Source organism: Pseudomyrmex gracilis, unplaced genomic scaffold (assembly GCF_002006095.1).
Source record: "Pseudomyrmex gracilis isolate BER0280 unplaced genomic scaffold, ASM200609v1 scaffold_11, whole genome shotgun sequence".
Classification (NCBI taxonomy): Eukaryota; Metazoa; Arthropoda; class Insecta; order Hymenoptera; family Formicidae; genus Pseudomyrmex; species Pseudomyrmex gracilis.
Window position 1 is genome coordinate 1,036,517 of NW_018020595.1, and position 22,319 is coordinate 1,058,835.

General features: G+C 41.1%; 1 protein-coding gene across 2 annotated transcripts in view; it reads left to right on the forward strand.

Moving 5' to 3' along the window:
- The window catches only part of LOC109863024, a 36,899-nt gene extending 14,986 nt beyond the window's left edge, over positions 1-21,913 (forward strand). Inside the window, exons 2-16 of one of the 2 annotated variants that reach the window (XM_020443209.1) lie at positions 11,526-11,700; positions 12,818-12,913; positions 14,852-15,167; positions 15,572-15,627; positions 15,822-15,976; positions 16,104-16,273; positions 16,383-16,432; positions 16,668-16,799; positions 17,143-17,184; positions 17,354-17,547; positions 18,618-18,843; positions 20,388-20,517; positions 20,755-21,062; positions 21,405-21,603; positions 21,725-21,913. In XM_020443209.1, the coding sequence (XP_020298798.1) occupies positions 11,526-11,700; positions 12,818-12,913; positions 14,852-15,167; positions 15,572-15,627; positions 15,822-15,976; positions 16,104-16,273; positions 16,383-16,432; positions 16,668-16,799; positions 17,143-17,184; positions 17,354-17,547; positions 18,618-18,843; positions 20,388-20,517; positions 20,755-21,062; positions 21,405-21,603; positions 21,725-21,889 (2,414 nt within the window). In that variant the 3' untranslated portion in view covers positions 21,890-21,913. Of the gene's footprint in view, positions 1-11,525; positions 11,701-12,817; positions 12,914-14,851; positions 15,168-15,571; positions 15,628-15,821; positions 15,977-16,103; positions 16,274-16,382; positions 16,433-16,667; positions 16,800-17,142; positions 17,185-17,353; positions 17,548-18,617; positions 18,844-19,775; positions 20,002-20,387; positions 20,518-20,754; positions 21,063-21,404; positions 21,604-21,724 lie in introns of both variants that reach the window. The other variant, XM_020443204.1, reaches the window with a different exon arrangement.
- Positions 21,914-22,319: the final 406 nt, after the last annotated feature.

Sequence of the window (22,319 nt, forward strand, 5' to 3'; positions counted from 1 at the left end):
AACTGTCAGAAACTCGCAATCGCGATATATACTTGTTTATTATCGGTTAACGTCCAGCACAAATTACACCCTTCCCACAACTTGAGAAATAACCAGAACGAAAAACTTTGTAATTGTAGAAATAACAAAATTTATACGTGTATACACACAAAAGTCATTACATTATTTGAGCATTTTCTCAGAGATTTCCAAGAGATTTTATTTATTTAGATATTAAGTAAAATAAACAACGTGTTATTGTAATTAAAAAAAAAAAAAAAAAAAAGAAAAAAAACACAAACCCTCGAGAACTCTGCTGAAAGTATTTTAGGGAAGTCATAACGTATCCCGAGTTGCAAATGAACTTTCCCGTTGATGTGTCTTATTTATTACGTATTTCTCACGTCAAGTTTCCCAATCCGTCTATCTCTAGCGTCCGTCGCTCGTCGCGATTAATGAGCAGAAAAGAGAAGGAAAGCCTAGGTCGTGGTGACGCAACGAGAACTCAGCTTACCCGAGCTAGCTCCATTGTGTCTGAGCCACTACCTCCTGTTTCCACTTACACCTACCGAACACGTCGTCGTCCTTATACACGACTGTTCGCTGCGGTAACTATGTGTGCCAAGTATACAGAATGTCTAAACCCAGCCATTTACAAGTCCGCTTGATTCAATTTGGAATTGAATTGGAAAATTATTTTTTGCGACGTGGTTTCATCAAGAGAACATTAGTTTTAAATTAGCGTGGTTTGAGAAGGAAAACAAGATTTATTCGTTTTTTTCTCAATTTCGCGAGAGAAATAACTAAATTTCTCACACGAAAAAAACCTTTCGTACACCTAAGCAAAGCAACTTGATAAATCTGAACTACTACTCTGTATTTCTGGTGACACGCGATTATTGCCACACCTTTCCACGCGCATGAACCAAAAGGTTACACACTTGCGATTGCGTGGTACACACCCTTAAAGATCGCGCAGCCTTCGCAGCCGGTTGTTCTATTCGCGGACTTTTAACACACCGATCTTCCACTGACGTAGAAACTTTTATTAGTGCAGATACGTGAGAGATGTAGAAACAAGGATTAGTAATAAGGACATTTCCTTACGTCAATTCCATAAACTATATAGATACTATTTCTGTTCGTGGTCGATTTGGAAAAAAAGAAAAATCGCGAGGCGGCTCTCGCGATATCCTTTTTGTATCCGCTTGTGCGATCGCACAATCGAGATCGTCCCGGGAGCAGATCAGTTCCCCACGCGTGAGTTTATGCCTTTCTAAAGTACGTCCGGCTCTATAAACGACAGCAAAAGGTTAGACACGTCGGACTCACTCACACCCCTGAGAATGTGTAACCTTCGCGCGCTACGATTTCAATCCTATCACCGTGTTCGGGGTCGGAGTTTTTAGAAGGGGAAATGCAGTTTACGTGTGTTATAATATTTGTGTTAAGGTGCTGATTTATTTTTCTCGTTTAAACAAAAACCGTTCGCACGGCGCGAAATATGCGGTCACGCGAATTTTGAAATACAATTGTCTGAGAAAAAGGCTTACGGGGAGAGTCTGTTATCGGTAAGTGGCTTTCCAGTTTCTTTCGCGCAATCGTTCTTTACGCAAAATAAAGGTCGCGGCGTGTTGCCGGCGCACACACTTTTTCCGATCGTGTGTAATTAGGTCTTCACGGCCGATCGCGGTCTGCATCCTATGCTGATTTCGAATGCACGTTTGTTACAACCACCCTCTCACGTTCCCAACGCGGTTGCGACTGTATATCAAGCATTCTTAATTAAAGAATTACACAACTCTTGTTGTGAAATTACTTTCTGTTCAAATTAGCCTCTATGTGTATCGCAACGCGACTTTCTATCGAGAATGTAACGGCATATCGCAATGGTAAATCGTGTGGCGGAGAATTAACAAACTTACAAAAGTTATTTTTCTCGAATGAGGTGAACGCGGAAATGATTTAATTTATTGTTACTCGTTATTGACATAGTCTCGCGAAGGAAACTGTAATCCTGGAAAACTTGATTTTCTTTCGAGAGAGGAACAACGTGTTGCGAGGCAAGTTCGCGATTATAATTTCCGGACTCTTTAATCAGCATTAATGAGCCTCATTACTTTCCCTACCGATCGGGGTCCACGGGGGTTCGCAAGGTTAAAGATGCCCATCGGATCCGCATCGAGAGAAGAGGTAAATCGATATTGCCGATACCGCGGATATTATCTCTCAGGCGGGGAGCGCTTTCTGATATTTTCATCTCGGCTTTAACGAAGCCTCGCGCTCTTACGTATAAAGCGAGGAGAGGATCGTGGGATCGCGATACGAATGCCAGGGAGGTCGAGCTGTCTTTGGTAATCCTCGGAGCCCTGCTCGATCGTGAGTGGGTGTTGCCCCAGCTGATTCTCGGGGTGCAAAACGCCAGGGCGTTTACCGCAGCATATGACTATAAAGCTGGAAGTATACTATATAGTTTTGCGCGAAACAAGTATTTTCTTTTCTTTCATTTTATTTTCTCTGTTATATCGTTCTTCTTTAATCGGTATCTTTTCACAGTGGGAATCAAGTTTTGAGAGAGAAAGTTTTATAGGATTTAATTTATGCGTATATTGAAAATTCGCTCGCGCGCACAAGATTTCTTTTTACAATATGAATTTGTTCGGCTGCGAAATTTTTCTCTTTATATTTCGTTTTCCTATTCTTCGTCACGCACATTTTTCTTCCAAATCGCACGATCAGTCGTCCGATCGAAAGAACAAACGAAACAGAAAACCTCAATCCCACATAAATTTATCAGCGAGCGTGAAACGTTCGATTATTCACACGCATTGTAATTTCAAATAACGGCGTATTAATTAGTCGGTTGCGTCGTTGGATAGTACGTAGAATACGTATGCGATCCGGTGTGCCGGTTAAGAAACATAAACTTTTGGCATTTCGGAGCACCTATTCGCGAATTTCGCAGGACGAGAGGCGAGGTTCGCTCTCACGTTCTCTTGTCGCACGTCCGACAACACAATGAACGTCATACACGTCTTATTGCGGCGTGATAATACCGTTTGCTCGCGGCAGCAACAACCTGCGATAGATATTATTCTCATAGCAGTCTGATCTGAATGATAAAACACGCCTCGAGTATCCATCGCGTCGAGATAATATCTCCTTTAAAAAAATGGAATGGAATTAATATTCCAATTCCCATTTGCCATCGAAAATCGAAAATAAGCGAAAATTATAACGTTTTAACACAATCAATAGAAATCGAGTGTGTCCTCACGAGGTCCAAATTATTAATTTGTGATATTTAAAAAAAAAAGTGTTAAATAATCTTGCGAATTCTTTGTAAACTTTATTTTACTTATAGATCAATAAAATCCACAAATGTGAATAGACGGGCAAACTTAATCTGTCATCCAGATATGAGTGATGTGGCGTTCAACGTGTTAAGCTAAAGACCGCAATAACTGCAGATTTCAACGCCGGTAACTTCAATGCCATAGATTCCGTGATTTCAGTGCCGGTGATTTTAATGCCGGAGATCATCACTTGCAATTTCAATGAGGTATATTACCTCACTCACTCTTTCTCTCTCTCTTTCTGACATTTAAATTTCACTTAATTTTCAGTAACTAAATCTTTTTAATAGAATTTTGATTATACAAATTAGTCCTCTTGATTATATCACGCCTGTTTAACTGCACTAATAATGTACAAACCGCAAAAAATCAAATTAAACGCTCACAACCGATTTACTTCTTTTTTTTGTTGACTGTTGATCGTAAACTGCACATATGTGTGTACCCATATGTGCGCAAGGTCTTTTAATTGCATCTATGTATACACGGTAATTTCCTCTAGCTTTCTTCTCGAAGAGAAGTCGTTTTATTACATCACAGTTGACCTCGTCAAACAACGAGACAGCGATCATGAAGATATCGGAGTCGCAGCTCATCCAACCGCGTCACCTCGTCCGAAGAATCACGTATATAAATTCTCTTTCTCTCTCTCTCTCTCTTTCACCAACTGGACATCTTTTCACTTCTTAAGGCCACCGGCTGCATCCAGACAACCGTTACGCGTTTACGTTCACGGAGGTGCTGACACGATTAAATTCGCAGAAATTTCGCGGATTAATCTTCATCATCTTTACTATTTTATGTATTCTGCGAAATTTGATTGTTTCAAATAAAATAAAAATATTTATTATAGCAAATTGGTTAAAGAAAAATTCCGCAATAATCAATTTGAAAAAGATTTTTATACGAATACTCTGACGTAATCCTCCGATGAGATCAAGAGTGTGTTTGCGTATCGAAATCTGTTAAGATGTGTGTATATCTTTCGAGAATTGTTTGAATATCTTGTAAATGGGGGGAAATCGGAGGATTGAGCAAGTAAAAGACACGTCCTAAATAGCGCCAGGATGTCTCGCGAAAAAGATCTTTAACGCTTACATATGAAAGAAAAATATTCTGTTTAAAAAGATATCTTTTTGAATAACAAATTGTTTTTCGATATAAGAAAATATATTTGTGTGAGTATGTGTAAATTCGCAAAAATTGCGCAAGTGCGGGAATATAATTATTTTTAATTAATTAAACAAATATACTCACTACATGAATTTTATATATTAACGATCTTAACGGATTCCGTCAAAGAATATTAACGAGGTAATTTTACATGCGGAAAATGTGAAACGCTATGTAATTTAGAGCACATTGACCTCCGTGAATATTACGGAGAGCCTCGTTGACCTTTCATGAACGAAAACAGTATGTAACAGTACGTATTGCGTGTTGAGATGCATCTTCACGGGCGCAACGGTATAAGAAGAGAATATGCGTAATGTAATACACCTGACGTAATAATGTTTTGTAGGCAGTGAATCATTTTCAATTCAATCACCAAATCAATTGGAGATACATAATGCTATTTTATTTTTATAAAAAGTACACACACATTGCTCTTAAAATCAAATAAATTATTATTCGTCGTCCGTATTGGTATTTGTATTAATTTCGAGAAGATATTATATTATAGCATACATAATCTCTATTCGCGCGTAACACCTGTCCAAGCAGGAAGTCCAGGATCGACAAAATTCACGATGTTACCAAATAGATAGTAAACCGGCTATAAAAAAGAACGTAATCTTTCTTTACTTAATTTTATATTCATATATTCCGCACAGGTCACTCATTTTATTTTTTTCCAAGAATTTATTTATTTTACGAAGAAAAGAACGTATCATTGTATATGTGTCTCTCGTAAAATTATTATATTTATTTCATATTTTCCAGATTGTCGGAACATTTTCTGCGTCGAGCGCGGAAAATCTGGAGATTTTAATGAGTTACGGCTGCGGTTACGATTCGATGCTTTACTTGAAACAGGAATCGATTCCTCCAGTCACGCGAAGAAAGTTTAAAACCGTTTACTCAAGAACGGCGAGAGACTCGCTGAACTTCCGACAGCTCTAGGCGTTAAACAATTCACGAAATTGATAGAGGCTCGGTGGGAAGAAATCTCTTGGCGCCTTCTCGTTTAATCTATCAACTGTTAAATGTTTATGTAACTTTTCTTATGTACTGAGAAGTATGAAATCTTGCATTATTTTGTACTGTCAGTTTTATCAATATCTCATGTTTCTTATTCTATTATCCCAGAGAAAATATTTTAAGTTTTGCTTTTTATTTACTTTTTTTATTAACACTATAGTCATCATTACCGCCAACGTCGATCTCGTCATAAAATACTTCGCAAATATTCTGGTCTCCTATTAAGAATTCCGGTAGCGCAACGCGTTTTTATTGTGCGCGAGGTATTAGATCGCTCTTACACAAGAAATCGTGTATCGAGACGGCGCATAACTGTCGTCAATCTCATTAATCTCACGCGCTCAACGAAAAAGGAACGTAGCGAATTGTAGTGTCACTGATATTTCATTTTCATGGTACTGCGCGACAAGCTTGCAATTGTCGGCAATAGTCTTTGATGAAAGAGTCTTAACACACCCGTAATCGAGAAAGGGAGGAGAACAGAAACTAATCGAGAAAAATGCTCGCGAGGCCGACCCAATTAACAGTGACTTTTGCCGCTCATTATGCAAGCGCCACTTTGTTCCCGGACTCTTCAAGGTCCGCGTATCAACAATCGGGAAGAATCTCACTTATACCTTGCCGTGCGTGAGCGTCGGGAAAAAGCGCGTATATATTGCAGCCTCTAAATTCTAATTGTTCGCTTTTACCGCGGTAATGGGACCCCGCGTAACTGGACCCCGGAGTGAACCTAATCTCCTTTACAATCAAGTGCCCCGCCCGGACGGGAGGCAAGAAGCAATCAACTCGTTCGCTGTCGCGGTTACGCCAGGGAATACGGGTCGAAAACCACATACACGTGCGATGTAAACAGCTAAAATCATATAATTTCACGGCGGCGGATATAAACGCGATAATGAATACTTTTTCAGAGTTACAAGCCTATAGTCATTGACTTATCGCGTGTTGATGCGTGAGAAGTGAGTTTACTCACGCGACTGCGTTTTCATTGCATGAAACATCACATAAAATTTCTCTCGCATATTCGATAGTGTTATTTCTTTAAAAAATTCACGCGATCGATATCAAACACGTGTATGTCACGTTGATGGAACGCTCGAGCGTTTCCCGATCGCTCCAATCGCTGATTCGCTATAAATCGATAAACTATTTTTTTCTTTCTGTCGATTCAAACTACGTTGTAATCGAAGTTTAATGGTTGTATAACAGAATTAAACAGTTACCCGCATATTTTTTTTACATGCATTCCTTTTCTCATGATCATAAATTATTATTGTCGCGTATCTAACAATTTATTGATTTGCTGAATAACGCGTGCAGATGTATACACGATTGAGTGGCCGTTCGTACACAAAACGCGAAACGCCTTAAACTATATAAACTGTCCGATATTATGCAAGCAGTGCTCCAGTTTCACAGAGCACCGCGCCGTTCGGTATTCCAGCTCACTTTCACTCATTCACTCGCCAACTCTTTTTTCCTGCACCAAGAGTCTCCTTCTCTCTCTCTCTCTCTCTCTCTCTCTCTCTCTCTCTTTTTCTCCCTACTCTCCGTTTTCGTTCTGCTTCTTTCTCACTCTGTTCGCATGACTTTCACTTCTCTTTCTCAGCTTTGCTCAGTCCTTTCTTCTTTGTGTGTCTCATTCTGTCGTTGCGCGGGCTTTGCAATTTGGCGGGGCCTCTCTTGTGAAAAATCACTGCGATCCCATGATTTACGAAGAGCGCTGTGTATATATATATATATATGTATGTATAAGTTATTCGTATCACACATGCGTGCACACAGGTCGTTACGAGATCTGCGATCTTGCGGCAATATATATCCGCGCGTATAGAGCGTGCTTATACAAAACGATTTCCTGGTTACGCGATTTTGATAGGTTCCGGTCCTGGGTCTAGCTTTACGTTGCGTAACCGCACGACGAATTTGAGACATTAATAAATTGCATCCGTGCGTGTGCGCGCTCGAGAAGTTGCGCACAATCTAAAAGTCTTCACAATATAAAACATATAATCGCGCGTTAGATTCGATTCGTACACGATTTTCTATACAAATCGTTTTATTTAATCTATCCATTTAACTCGCAACTCGAGGTTTATTGATTATTCGACGATTTTCTCATGCGCGTGAGGAACATTGTAGAGTAATTTTTGCAATAAATCATTTTTCTTTTCTTTTTTTTTTTTTTGTATTGATCCGTAATTACGATCTGCCATTAACGATACAATATCGCTTTCTTATAAGTTTGATGAGATAATCGCGTATAAACAAATCATATTTCACATATAATATATCGCCTTACGTAAACAAACTTGCGAAAGAAGTGCGGTTCTTTAGGCAAAACGATATCTTGACATTTCTTTGGCATGAAATTGCAATGCGCTTGTTACGTTTTGCGATTCTACATCGCGCTCGGGTGGTGAAATATTCGCGTCTATACATTCCCGTCCGCACCCTTTCGCGTGTGAAAATCGTTCGAGTGTCTCTCTCAGCAAAAAGCAGCCGCTGCCGAAAACCGCAGTGTTCCTTGCGAAATCCTCTCCCTCCCCCTTTCTCTCTCTCTCTCTCTCTCTCTTCACCGGGCATTAAAAGCGCGTTTTGCAATTTTTCATTACAATGAGCTCGAGCTCCTCGTTTATTTTCCGCATTATCAAGATTGTAACAGGACGTGCTTGTCTCCGGAGATATGACAGAAAAAAGAAGAAAGATTGACTAAACACAAAGTTAAAGAAAAAAAGAGATGAGTTCTGATGTTCACGCGTTGCGCCAATCCATCGATGCTAATTAAAAGTTCCACGATGAGCTCACGGACATCTTTATCGTCTTGCGCGAGAATGCGATGTTGATTGCGCGCGCAGTGGAGAACATTGTATTCAAAAACAATGTGGGATGCGTGTGAAGTAGTCGTGTATAATTAGCAACCGATGCACCACTTTCAACGTGAATCGATCGATACGTCGGATGCGTTTTTACCTTAGCGGTCCGCAAACGTAATTCGCGTCACTTTAGCGAGCGATCATCATTTAAGCATTTCTAGGTCGACGCGCGTGTCTACATGCAACGCGCATTCCGTCTGACATTTAATCCCTTGTATGCAACGGGTGCAACGTTTCTTCGCGTCCATCGTCGCGCGGTGCATTATATTCGTCGGCCACCTTTCTAGAACGTATTATTTGCGGATGATGCACCGTTCTGCAACGCACATAGAATGTCTCCGCGACTGCTGATATCTGGTTGCCATTATAATAGTTCGCGGGTATAATTCCACTTCCACGTCAAATGTCAGCGACGTGATGGAAAATTGCGTTTGCTGTGCGCGACGAGAATTCTTTATGTAATAGTACGAAGAGAGAGAGAGAGAGAAAAAAGCTAAAAGGTGGATTCGAGAGAAAACCCACCGGCTTTTTCATTCGAGCAGAAAATTGACACATTTATATAGGTCTGATTTAGAACTTTCCAAATGATTATTATTTATATTCCACAATTTCACTCGCGTACTAATTACGTCGATCTGGTTTTGTCTAACAAACGTCTATATTATTCTTAAATATAATTTCCTGAAGATTGTAATCGAACGATATGTCAAGTCACATAGATCCACCCTGCGGACAAGGACGGTGACCTTGCGATTGTTTTAAGGTCGCGAGCGAAGGATTTCGAGGTCAACCGCCGCGATAGAACGGGATCAGGATCTGTGTGCAGCGTTGAAATGGATTCCTCTGACGTCAGAGACTACCGCGCGTACGCGTCCTTCTGCATCCGTACGGTCGAGGACGTTCATATCCCGTTCAAATCTGCCACCTTTTCCTCCGTTCTGATATTTCCCGCCGACCTTCGCGACCGAATACTTCGACCAGCCGATACTTTCAATGCCGTCGGTAAGACGCCGGTGTATCTTTCGCTCTGCTAAATGCGTATAATTATGCGGACGTGCATATTGCGCACGTGTCTCCGGCGTGGATTTTTTTAACGTGACGTACATTTGCAAAGCGTTCCTCATTTAAGTTTTTTTTATTCACGTATGTGTGCATAGAAACTGCAAAAAATGAAGTTCACACTTCATAGCAACCGAGAGACGCAACAAAATTAAAATGACCTTCTAGAGAGTTAGGTAAACATCATTTGTATGTTTGTAGACTTTGCGCAGACCTCGTAAACGGACTCGCTGCGTCTCGCATAAAACTCTTGGGCGCATTGTGTATCTTCGGCATCGGTGAATTAACAGGATAATTAATCTCCCCGGCGCGCGCGCGTGTATCTCCCGCTGATTGTGCAATTGCGCCGTACTTAATTAGTCGCATATTCTCTGAAAATCAATCTCGCAGTCTCGATCTCTCCTTCTCAAGCGCGATTAAGAGCTCTCTTCCATTTTCCCACTCTAGTTACCTAATTCTAATCGCAGTTACGGATAATACGCTTACGCGTTCGTGTACCAGGGTAAATCTGTTGTTATTGCTCGTCATTAGACTTGTATGTGCCGCGCGCGCGTTTTGATGATAATTACATAACGGTTTTGTTGTTCTTTGTATGGGAAGCAGGTGTATGCACTTAGAATGCGAAAAGTAACGTTTAAGCGCAACATTTGTAATATTATGTTAATAATGAATTGATTTTCTCGATCCACATTCAATTTTTGAAAAAACGCGCGTCTCTCTTCTAGTTTTTATTTTGTATTGTCGCTTTCGTAACATCACCTTTCAATCTCCCAGTTTGTTGATGTGATTTTTGCTTCTTTCACATTCCGGCCGAAAGATTGGCTGCGCGAACTTTCCCGGCGGCGCGCGCGCGATATCGATTCTTCGGAAATACGACCGCACGTTCTCATTAAACCGCAATTATCTCAGTTTCCAGGGGCGCTTATTAATCAAACGGGTCTATAATCAGAGGGAAAACCTCACTGAGAAAGACCCCGTGGCTCTCGGACTTCCTTCTGCGCGAGAAGCCTTACGCGTTACGAAATCGGAGAATGCGAGATACGCGCACCGACGTTCGCGCTTTTCTCGTGCGTGTCTCTTCTGCATTGCGTAGACGCGTTCGGAGGAAATTAGTGCCTTAGCATATTGCGTTGTGACTTTTTCACGCACGTCTTTCACATCAGAAAGAAAGAACAGATCATCGTGAGATCCGTGAACTCTGTCTCTCGCAAATTTTGTATCTCTGATTGAAACGCACGTACACGCCAGTACAACTCGGATAATTGAGTTCGCTCTGGACACGAGAGAGCAAGGTCGACCAAAAATCCGGTTACTTTTCCGTTGCACAATCCGCAGCGCGCGTTCGCGTTTCACCATGCGAGTGCGACAAGCGATACACACGATGATATACGGCGAGCAATCATGTACGGCGGCTGTTCGAGGCTGAAAACTGTTTACGACATTTAACAGCTCAACTCGCCTCTGTGCGTACATAGGAATAAGCAAATTATATGCGTTGTCGCGCATAAATTCACCGCGGCGTTGACACGCTTTGTTCGCGTAATTAATGAATTTACGCTAAGTTTTCTCATATACGTGCAACACAAAGATAAAATAATAGTTATAATATGGATATATATTACATAAGAAAATGAAAATTTGCAGATAATTATGAAATACGTTGATCGTAAAAGTACACGTACACACACACACAGCGACAATATAATAAACTTCGTCGATCTTACAGAGGTCGTCGGTTTTATTATTATGAAGCTATTAGTTTGCTCCGCTCTTATTAGACTTTCTTTGTTCTGTCGTTTCTTTTGCAATAGCGGGCCGCGTGAAAAATTTCTTTCGCAATTTTCACGGAGATCTAGGATCGGATAGTCTGCTACAGGAAACCGTATGAGCGCCGATAGGATCAAACGCATGTCCGATTCTGCATGTGCGTATGCGCGCGTGTGTGTGTGTGTGTGTGTGTTCGATCGGATAGAAACTTACGAAAGATCAGCTTCGGCGCGAAAAGAAAAGAATTATTTTTCATTCGCGTGAAAATCACGTAATCTTGTTCCAGGATGTCAACGGAACACTCCGAGAAGCGCACGAGCCAGCAGAAATGAGGCGGCCCTGGAATTCGAATGTCCCGAGGAATTCGGATACTACCCTCATCCGCGCGATTGCACGCAGTACTACGTGTGCGTTTTCGGCGGAGCCTTACTGGAGTCCTGCACAGGAGGTCTTATGTACAGGTACACGAGAGATCAGTAAATTCTGCCACAGAAGCAATAAAATTCTGTCCAAATATAATTTGTATTTTACGAAATTGTTGTCTCGAGATTAAATATCGAATAATTTCTATTTTTCGTAACTACTATATATATACGCAACTACTATGTTCGCAATTGTAATTGTGGAAGCGGAACGAGTAAAAACTGCGTCGGAAAAATCGTGAATACAATTTTTCGGCCCGATCGGCTAATGTGGTTACGGTGAAATTAAACGTATAAAAATATGCTGAGGATGCGTTGAATTGAAAGTGCACACGCTTATTGTGGTTGAATAGAAATAGACAACTGAACGCTGGATACGAGACCCATTTCGCGCTCCCAGAGGTTCATTATACGAGATTCGTGAGAGATTTCCGCGTGATGTGAACGGATCCGCGCGAATGGAATCGCACTTTCCCATGTAAATTCGCAATTACGAAAAATTCGACGAATTGCAGAAATTTGACGCGCGTTCGAAATGCGATTCTTTCTTCAAGAGGAAGAAGCAACACGGAAACGCGATGTGTGATTGTTAATTGACGATACGCTAAATATAAAACACGTTGTGTTCCGTCCGTACTTGCACATTGTAGCTCGCCTTGATCAAACTGCACGACGACGAGTATATCGGTGTGTTCGTGTGCGGATACGAGATTCTGGATTTTACTTTCAATCCACCGTCTGGATTTGCGCGGTAAAAGGGGGTCGTATGTGTGCGCGCATAACCCTGGAGGAAAAAAATTCGAACAGCCACACCTCACCCGATACGACTGGGAGCGAACGAGTTCGCTGTCGTTGTATAGCCGGTCGATATAGCCCAAGGTGCTTAATGGTAACGCGATATCCAAGTACGGGTAAAATCAAGACAGCGGCTTTCCGAGGAGCGACGCCAAATGCGGCACTCGATGATAAGCGGAGACAGAATTCTCGGGAAATGCGTTCTCCTCTAGATATCGAGTTGCATAAATCGCTCAACTGTTTGGGTCGCGGACAGTTTTACCACTTAATTACGATCGTTTTGATAAATAGCGCGTCCGAGGAAAAACGAAAGTTTTTCAGACAGTTTGCGAAATTGATAGGATCGTTTGTTTGTTTTCAGCCACGACTTGCAAACGTGCGACTGGCCGCGAAACGTAGGTTGTCCGGAAACGGGTTCGTCCAACAAGGAGGATGAGGAAGATCCCCTGTTGGAAAGGTAAGTAATTGGCTAATAAACAAATCAATTTTAATATCTATAAAACACAATAAAAGTGCACTTTTTTAGAATAACATTTTTTATTAATTTTTTCTCTTTTGATTAAATGTAAAAAAAAAAAATGAAAGTGAGTCACTACAAAGACAGCTAACTCGCTGGCGATGTATTTTCTCCTGCGGATCATCTTTTCGATACGTTTGCATTCGACAAGCACGTGAAAATTATATATTTTAAATATATTGCTGGGTTCTCTATATTATAATAAAACAACGCTATGTTAGTATGTTCACACAGCGGGCGCGAGATTTCGTTTTTGACGCGATTGCAAAACAATGGCCGCTCGGTGCACACACACACACGCGTTCGGGCCTTCACCCACGCTTGCGACAACTCGTCGATGGGAGAAAAAGGCGAGAGTAAGAGTGAAAAGAAAGAGAAATAGCGCGCGGTCGATCGAGGCGGCTGGATCTCGAGACGCGCGAAATAACTCTCAAAGAAAGCTATTAGTTTCGATAGAGCGAGCCCGTGATCGTATTTTCTCGGATGCGCGCCGAATTCAACGCACAATCGCGCTGGCGGCTAGACATAAAAAACAAAGAACAAAAAAAAAAGATATCGGCATTATTACGCATTAGCGAGACATATTGCAGGTACGCTCGAATTAGCTACTTCGTTCCGCCTGTGAATTTTCACGGACTTGCTTTCTTTTTTTTATTATCATTACTCCTCAACATTGGATTGCTGGAACTTTAAAATTTAATTGTTACTTCACGGCGGATAATAAACACCCGTTCAAGGAATCGCGTTATATCTGGATGATTGTCTATTCTGTTATTTCGGAAAATGATACGGTAGAGCTGTTATTTTCGCATTACTTTGCCTTCATTGCGCCGGAACAAATACGTATAAAAATTTCTGAAACTATGCAATATTTGCAAACACATCTTTACAGCTTGCGCTTAAACGCAAATTAATCGACGCAAATAAGGTGTGCAGGTGCGCAAGAAAAGCAACAAACAAGGTAATAATTGAGTGTTTTCTAACAGTTACACGTGTCAGAGAATTACTTTGTTATTCTTGACTTAATATGTAAATAAACACGCGGTAAATCTGTATGTAGCACGCGGAATTACCGCAGATTTGCGCGAGTCTCTATACGCGCGAGTACGTACGAGCGACAGCCAGCACGTTACATAAATCGAAGTTGGGCAACGAGGTACAGCGGCTGGGTATTCATTAAAGTATTGTGTCCGCGCACACGAGTAATCGGAAAAGAGTTGCTCAATTCTGCATTTGATGTATTTCGTTTTGAGTTCCGCGCCACGTCCTTGCCATTTAAAAAGAAAACTCTACGATAATCGACGATATACGTCATCTTTGTCAAGATCTTCAAGAAAGTTTATTTCGCAGTTTCAAAACGCCGGCAAGAGAACAAAAGTAGACGCTTATAATTCTGATCATGCTCCGTTGTCTTCCAGTTGGACGTATGTTGTATCTTACTTATTATCCTCTTTATTTCCTGTACAAATACATCTCATCTCTCAGATAAAGAGAAGATATAAGTGTTTACCTGTTCTTCATACTAAACCGGCAATTCAGTATGCTATCCACGATCATAGTCGCCAGCTGCTCTTTCGATCGAAATCGGATGAAGAAAGTCAAAAAACTTTATGATCGGTTGCCATCCCCGATCGCAATCGCGGACTTCTTCTCCAATCAGACTTTGTCGGCAAAAGAAGAGAGAGATAGAGAAAAGAACGTGGTATTTAATACGTTTTGTCTCAATAGTAACTCTTTGAATATCAATCTTGGAGTTAGGAAGACATGAAAAGTTAGGTTTTACAAAGAAGAGAACCGTGGAGTCTCAGGACGTAACGTCAGTCTGATTTTGTCTTCCGAAGAAATTTTTATTTTGCGCATTTCTCCTTGAACCTGCAGATCCGCAAAACTTGACACGTTGCAAGAACAGCAACAGCAACGACAACAGCAACAGCAGCTACGAGACCAGCAGCAGCAGCAGCAACAGCAACGACCGATCCAGAGACAGCCGATTACGAGCACGTTGCCACCAGTTTCGCAGATTACCGAGAGGCAGCTACGACGACAACACGCCAAAACGAATTATCACGACGACGAATACGGCCCTGCCTCGGAGGTCGAGAGCGATCGGCAGCAACGGGTGTATCGAGGACAGCCCTCGACGATCGGACAGGTGCAGCGCGATCGTGACGGTCTGCGACGAAACATAATATCGGTGAGTTGTAGCGTCGTAATATCTGATTGATCATCATTTTTAAGATCTTCGAACTCTTTCGATTAACACAGGACTGCATTCTTTTCCTGTAACGAATGATTTTTGTTAGGTGCTTAGAAGAAAATATTGTCTTTAGGAAGTTTTATATTTGCATAACATAATCTCTAAAGTACTCATGTACAAATTACGCGGAAATCGTAATAATTAACTCGTGTTACGCGCGCGAGCCAATCGCGATTTCACGGGGCGTTAATAGTTCTTTTAAGCGAGACGGTGTAGAAAGTCCCATCGAACGAAATACACAGATATGTTTATTTAATGTCAGAATAAACTTAATTAATAATGAATACTCAGGTAGAGATACCTGAGTGATCGTTGAGATTGAGATGTTGCGTGTGTTCCAGGAGAGAGAGAAGGAAAGCCTGGTAAACGCGCGCACCCAAGCCGAGTCTCATTACAGGTTTGTAACGAAATCATCTTTAAGAAAAAAACTACTGTTTTTTGTAAAAAACTAATTCTCTTCTCTGGCGATAAGATACAATCTCTTGTTTTTCTCTTCGTTTTTTCTCACATTTTGTGTTCAAAATCAGACGTAGTTTCTTTTGGAACGAAAACCGTAATAAACATCTCACTACTGTTCTTCTCGCTTGTTAGAACGCCCGTTCCAACATCCGAATCGCCAAGGCTGGCTAAAACTCTAGCCTCGACCGTGGCACCAGTTTTGTCCAAGGCTTATTACAGCGATCCCGATCAAAGTTATCCGTATTACACGATTTACGACGACGATGTCTCAATTTACAAAGACGACGGTATGATCTGAACATTGTTCGAAGAAAATTGAAATTTTTGTATATTGTTTAGTTTTTTGTTAAGCTAGTTTTAAATTAATTCCGATAACAACCTTCAATGATGTTGTGCGTGTCATGTTATATATAGATTACAATCAATATACCATCAATCATACAGCACCGGTGCAACAACCGAATGTAAAAATTAGCGAGGTAAACACAAAACAGTACCAGAAGCCAAAGAAAGTTGCCGCGAACGAAGCAGACAAATACAATCTCAATCACGATGTGCAGGATTACGATATCTACGAAAATCAGGTGAATTCAAATTCTATGCATTTTACTTTTTTATTTGCACTCTCGCCTGAAAGAAATAACATTCAGTGTGAACATTTGACAATGTCCTCTCTCTGTTTTTGCGTTTCAGGCTCAGCTCAACAAAAACAAATTCCGCATATCCGACAATCAACAGTTCAGGTAGCAAACCTGCTTTACAATCAATATTTCCTTTCGAAAACAACTTTTATTGTTTTACTAAAATTTTATTATTTTTTTGTATTATATTTTTTCCTTGTTATTAACGCGCGATTTTTGTGTCAAACTTTATCTAATTGTGAGAGGAGAGTTAATGAAATCGATATCAATTGTTAAAATCTGGGACTGTGCGTAACTTTTGCGCGTGTTTCCATTAATTAACTTTACAAATATTTAGAACAAATGTGCTCAGCCATCCTGTTGTTCACGTGACAACGCCAAACGTCATCGTGGACACCTTCATACCTCTGACCACGAGCACGCAAACTCCTAGCACGACCAGCAGACCTTACACCGTCAACGCACCGAGGTATGTTTTATAATATAATAGATATAAGTTGCATTTAATTAAGACGTACTGTCTTAATATAAGATCACACGGAATTGTATAAAACAATATTAAAAAAAAACAATTTCAATATCAGATATATTTACACGCACAAACAAACATAATTGAGATACAAAAAGACCGGTCCTGTGCCGATTTCCGTCGGCCGAGACCTGATTTCGCTCGGCACAACAAAGTCCCTTACACTCATTTACGCGCTTTCTCTGCTATGCAGCAGTAAACGAACATTTTCCTTACACACGCCACCGGAAACGCTCGGATCTTTATCTTACGCTCCAATTTGCTTCTCTCTTCTTTTTTCCAGTCGAGGTCGACCGCAGCAGATCAATCGAGGCACAGCACCGCCGTAAGTTCATTGTCATGTTCTTCGAACAAGAATGAGGCGGTTTATAAATGTGATTTATGCAAATATCATTTTGAACATTAAGCTTTGTTTAAATGCAAATATTGGACTTTGGTAGCATTTTGTCGATTTAAAGATGTTTCTCTTTAACGTCGTCGACTTATTCTTCCAGACGATTGCGACCTACCTTAAAACCGTCAACCGAGATAGTTTCAAAAGCGCAGGAGTTCGTCGACATCTACAGATATCCTCCGGCGAGGCCGGCGCCGATTTATCCGACTCCTCAAGTGGATAAACCGGCGGCTAAGTGTCGTAAGGATGTTTGTTTGCTTCCGGATTGCAGTTGCGGCGGGTCCGACATCCCAGGTAATTTAACGATACTTGAAAATACGAAAAATAACTCATTTTACTTCCGAAAATATTGATTAATTTCGATTAGCTGAGTAATATCTCAATTTAGATCGTGGAATTATTTTTACTTCTTCCTCTCGATTCCGATAGACAACGCGTATATTGTAGCTGTGATTACAGAGCGGATTAATTAGCCGTGAAAATTTCAAGATTCTTAACAGATGCTATATAGGATCAGTATGAGATTATTTACTGGCTACTTTTAGACCGGAAATGACGTTCTGCGAGCTAGAAAACGCGCAAGACGGAAAGCGTCGTATTTCGCGTGCCGGAAGTTTAAATGCTTGCCAGTTGAATGTAAATAAGGAAGTAGGCCACTCGTGCAGGAAGACCGATCCTTCGGTTGAAAGTTACCGAATTTCGTTTTTCATTCACCAATCGGGAAGTCGATTCTTCCTGGGCGATGATGAGACACGCTAGATAAGCGAATCACTTTGGTGCGGCAAAATGTCAGGTGAAAAATCTACGAGAATGACGCAAACGCCGTCGCGCGTCGCGAATGTTAAGTTTGACGAACGGTAGACGCAGACGCGGTCTCTCCTCGCCGTGACTTTCTCCGATTCTCTAATGTTACACACAGACCGTTACGTGCGAAAGTGAAACAGATCTACTCCCGATATGTTTTTAGCGTCGCCCGTCGAAATTGAGAGCGATTTGCACTTGCAAATAATGCCTCACCACATACTCGAACGTGGAATTATCTCAAAGACGCGCGTTAAAAAATGTTTTAACATTAGTAGTTTTGTAATTAATAGCAAACCGAGATAGAAAGTGGATACTCTCGAGTGTACGATTACTTTAACAAACTTATTGTTTTAATTTAAGTTTTATGACAAAGATGCAGTTTTTAGTAAAGCAATGGGGAGATTTTAATTTACAAAATAACGAATTTACGAGCTAATTAACGATAATGAATTTTAATTTACAAATATTAAACACACCGTACGTACAAATAGAAACTTAAAAAACTTTCATCTGTATCGGTCGATTTCCGTGTGACAAGCTATACGATGCAACTGTGACAGGTGGTATTCCGATTGATCAGACGCCGCAGATTGTCCTGCTCACTTTTGACGATGCCGTAAACGACCTTAACAAACCCCTGTACAGCGATCTGTTTGAAAACAATCGTAAGAATCCGAACGGCTGTCCGATCTCGGCGACTTTTTACGTCTCACACGAGTGGACGGACTATAGCCAGGTGCAAAATCTTTACGCGGACGGTCACGAAATGGCGTCTCACACAGTTTCGTAAGTCGATCACGATGGCACGAGCAAGCAAGTTCATTAACACCGGGGACATCGCATATACCATCGCGCTATTTTAACCAAACTGGAACTCGCATCGAACGTCATTTATCGTCTTCTTATTGTTTTTGCGTGTGTGCGCTTATAATATTCGATTTTCACCGCCGCTTAAACACTCGACCGCCTTTTTCAAGAGCGCGTCGAACGAAGCCTGAGTTAGGGCTTATCGGACGAGTTTTGTGAGGAATCTTTCAATTTCGATCGATTAAACTCTTCGACGCGTTTTTTAATTTATCTCGGAAGGTTTGGTTTTTAATTTTAAAAAAATTTCTATATTTTTAAAAATTGTGTTAGATACGTTTAACAAGTTTTTTGTCTCTCAACTTTCGAAAGTTAATTACAAATTGCTCGAATAATATTTGGATCCGCTACGTTTGAAGTGTACGATATATATTCGAATGATTGTAATTAAAGGATTCTCTCCGTGATGACAAAAACGCGAACGGTCGCGTACACACCCGGTGAAATCACGAGTGTAGTATCTTTTCTTCATCAAATAAGAGATGGGTGATCTTCTGATAGTAACACTTTGTAAGCCGTGGTTTCACCTGGTACGTACGACACCTGCGCTGTGTGCTAATGACGCGTGTACTAACTCTTTTCTTGTTCTTTCCTTTTCTCTCTCGTTCTTCTCTCTCTCTCTCTCTCTCTTTTTCTTTACGCCTTGTCGTGCTCCTCATTCCCATTACGTGCCACTCTAACTAAACATTCTCACATAAACGTCACATAAAACGTTATATGAAAAAAAAAAAATCAACGTCGCTCACATTTGCAAAAAAAATACACAACACACATTGTGTCCCGATTCTTCCGCGCTCTCGATCCCCTCTCCCCGTCTCCTCATCCTGAATGCGATCCTGATGAAAACGAACTAGGTGACTATCTCCCGGAGGAAATACCGCAAATCGTTCTTCTGACCTTCGACGATTCCGTGAACGATCTGAACAAGGGTCTCTACACCGATCTGTTCGAGAAGGGACGAAAGAATCCCAATGGCTGTCCCATCTCGGCCACCTTCTATGTATCTCACGAGTGGACCGACTACAGCCAGGTGCAAAATCTCTACGCTTCGGGCCACGAGATTGCCTCCCACACGGTCTCGTAAGTAATCGAAATCGTCATACAAGCGATCTGTGTGTCGATCTGTAAAACACCGTCAACGTTGTATAAAACAAATCTGTTGTCAGAATTGCTACGCGATTTGAAAGAAATCACGTTCATTAAACGATCATTCATACGTCACAGTCGCACTAATATCACCAGAAAGGTGCAAATTAATTCCAATCATTAAAGCTGGCTGTTGTCTTCTTTTTATATGAGCTTGCGATGTTAAAACTAACGGTAGCTTGAGACTCGCTGTTGAAGGAATTAACAATAGTCATATACGATAACGATAAATCGCTTGTCAAAGCTCGATTGATTATTCGCGCTGTGAAAGTTCGTAAACTCGAACGACTAACAAGACGATGAATTCTCACAAATAACAGGCACAGTTTCGGTGAGCAATTTTCGGCGCGAAAATGGGCGCGAGAAGTGGCTGGGCAGCGTGAAATTCTGGCGGCCTACGGGGGCGTCAAACTGGAGGACGTCAGAGGAATGAGGGCTCCCTTCTTGTCGGTAATAAAAAATACTCTTCTTATTGTTCTCTTATTATTGTAAAAAAATAGCGTCTCTCCCTCGATGTACAGATAACATTAACAGAAAATAATTCGCGTTTTCCGATTACACAAAAAAATATATAAATAATGTGTATGTTTAAATGAAAAAATGTCCTTTTTTTGTACATAACATTTTTCCATTAACTATGAAACATCGCCACGTAAAACATCGACGATCTTTATATCGTTTATACAGGTCGGAGGAAATAATATGTTCAAAATGCTTTGGGACACGAACTTCACGTACGATTCTTCAATGCCCATCTATGAGAACCGACCGCCCAGCTGGCCGTACACGTTGGATTACAAACTCTTTCACGACTGCATGATACCACCCTGTCCCACGAGATCCTATCCAGGATTGTGGGAAGTTCCTATGGTAATGTGGCAAGATCTCAATGGAGGTAGGTGCTCCATGGGAGATGCCTGTAGTAACCCACCGACTCCGGACGGCGTATACAAGATGCTCATTAAGAACTTCGAGAGGCATTATACGACCAACAGGTATAGCGAAGTAGCCTGCGAATTGTCATGAAGAACAATCGAGAGAGATCACACGTAATCATTAGAATCAATTTCTCTGCCCGATATTCTAAGTTCTTTTCATGCATATTTATGCGTTACTGAAACAAATTAGTTTATTACTTATTGTTGCTTTTTTTATTCTCCACACTTGGCAGAAACTTAGTTTTTTTGTAATAATTTGAAATTATTCGAGCGTTTGTTAAAATTTTATCGTACATAAAATTCATAAACATTTAGATTTTTTTTGGAGAAAATTATTTGTTTTAAAAACTCTATTCTGAATTGAACAGGAGATTTTTATTGCAATTTTTCTCGAAATAGAGCACCTTTCGGCTTGTTCTATCATGCCGCGTGGTTCACTCAGCCGCATCATAAGGAAGGCTTTATTTCGTTCCTCGACACCATCGTCGCGATGGACGACGTATGGATAATCACCAATTGGCAAGCCATAGAGTGGATCAGGAATCCAACGCCTCTGTCACTTCTGCACACGTTTGAACCTTTTGGATGCCATTATCCGGTACAAGTTTTGTCTTAATAATAGTACCACATTAACATTGATTAAAAAGACAGTACTTTTTTATGTGCGTAACGATCGTGACAATCAAAGAATTTTACTCAATCGCGACGTTCGTGCGCAGGATCGACCTAAAAAGTGCAACAACCCGAAGGTCTGCAATCTCTGGCACAAGAGTGGCGTAAGGTACATGAAGACCTGCCAAGCATGCCCGGACATTTATCCCTGGACAGGCAAGACCGGTATTCGCAGTAGTCGCATTGACAACGAGATCGACGCCCACGAATGAGCTACGGCAGTAAAAAAAAAAAAAGCTTCGATCTTCGTTGCGGTCGGGAAGAATCCCGTCGAACGAACACGAAGCGGACCCGGACAACACGAACGTTTGAAAGATGCAATCGGAAGAAGTCTGAGAAAGGTCTCAATCATTCGGATGTTTCGTGGAAATCGTCTCACACGTTTCGAAGATGTTTTAATCTCTCGCGAGAAAGTTGATCGGGCATAGATGTTTCAAAGAAACATCCGAATTTTTTGCCTCTTAGACGGCGCCTCATCTAAACGTATTTTTATTTGCATATATTTTTCAAACACGTCTTTTGGACTTTCGCGTTGTTCGGTATGTAGTAGCGAGGATAAACACTCTTCTGTTCGGGCAAGTAATTTCAAGTATTACGCGTGCGTGTCCAGCACGTTCGGGCCGATTACGCCGATGTAAGTTT